The sequence below is a fragment of the Aptenodytes forsteri genome, unplaced genomic scaffold (genome assembly GCF_000699145.1).
Source record: "Aptenodytes forsteri isolate BGI_AS27 unplaced genomic scaffold, ASM69914v1 Scaffold191, whole genome shotgun sequence".
NCBI lineage: Eukaryota > Metazoa > Chordata > Aves > Sphenisciformes > Spheniscidae > Aptenodytes > Aptenodytes forsteri.
In genome coordinates, this window is record NW_008794630.1 from 36,406 (window position 1) to 37,152 (window position 747).

General features: G+C 66.1%; 2 protein-coding genes across 2 annotated transcripts in view; both read left to right on the forward strand.

The window, feature by feature from the left end:
- The window catches only part of RBMX2 (RNA binding motif protein, X-linked 2), a gene marked incomplete at its 5' end in the record, with an annotated part of 3,366 nt that extends 2,757 nt beyond the window's left edge, over positions 1 to 609 (forward strand). The window contains one exon of the mRNA XM_009273443.2: positions 12 to 609. Within this exon, the coding sequence (XP_009271718.2) occupies positions 12 to 28 (17 nt within the window). The remainder of the gene's footprint in view (positions 1 to 11) is intronic.
- Positions 293 to 747, forward strand: part of SLC25A14 (solute carrier family 25 member 14) — a 10,062-nt gene continuing 9,607 nt past the window's right edge. The window contains exon 1 of the mRNA XM_009273444.1: positions 293 to 397. Coding sequence (XP_009271719.1) covers positions 293 to 397 — 105 coding nt within the window. The remainder of the gene's footprint in view (positions 398 to 747) is intronic.

The following is a 747-nucleotide window of genomic DNA, read 5'->3' on the forward strand; positions in this document are numbered from 1 at the left end:
CTCCGCGAGAGGCTCCAGCCGCTGCTGAGCCACTGGGGTGAGCGCGCCGGGGGCCGAGGGAGGCCCCGAGCCTGCCCAAAAACCTGCTCAGAGCCTCCCCCCGCCTCTCGGGGTGGGGGGCACCGTGGCCGGACCATTCGCCTCCATCAGCTTCCACTTGGTTTCTCATTCCGTCCTCGGACGGGGCTCTCCTCGCTGCCCGTGCCGCGGACCGGGCCGTGAGTTTTGTTGCCTCCTTCAGCCCTTCTTGCAGCGTTGGGCTCGCAGGTGTGTGGGGACGTTGCGCTGCGACATGAAGGTGGTCGCTGGGAGCGGCGGGATGCTCTCCTTCCCAAAATTGCCCGGTTCCGTCGGTCCTGGTGAGGGTGTTCCCCTCTTGCGCTGCAGGGAGAGACCGGTCGGTGCCGCGTTGGCCTCGTGCGCCGGCTTTGGGTCCTGAGCCCACCCAGCACATCTCCTGCCCTCCGCGATGGATCCCGAGAGATGCGCTGCTGTCTCGGGGCGATTTGCTGTTGTTCTGTTTCGTTTTGTTTTAAATGCCTCTTAATAAAAGCCACCTGTCAAGGGGAGGATGGCCCCGGGGGCCGCCTCTGCCTCCTGGTAACCGCGGAAGGTGCGCCCTTTTCTGACGCTGTGCTTGGGCTGACTTGACCCGAAAACACCGGGCGATGGGTACGGAACCGGGGAGGGGGGGTGCGTAGCGACGGAGGGGCCGGATCTGGCCCCTGTGAGAAGCGGCGGCTCCCG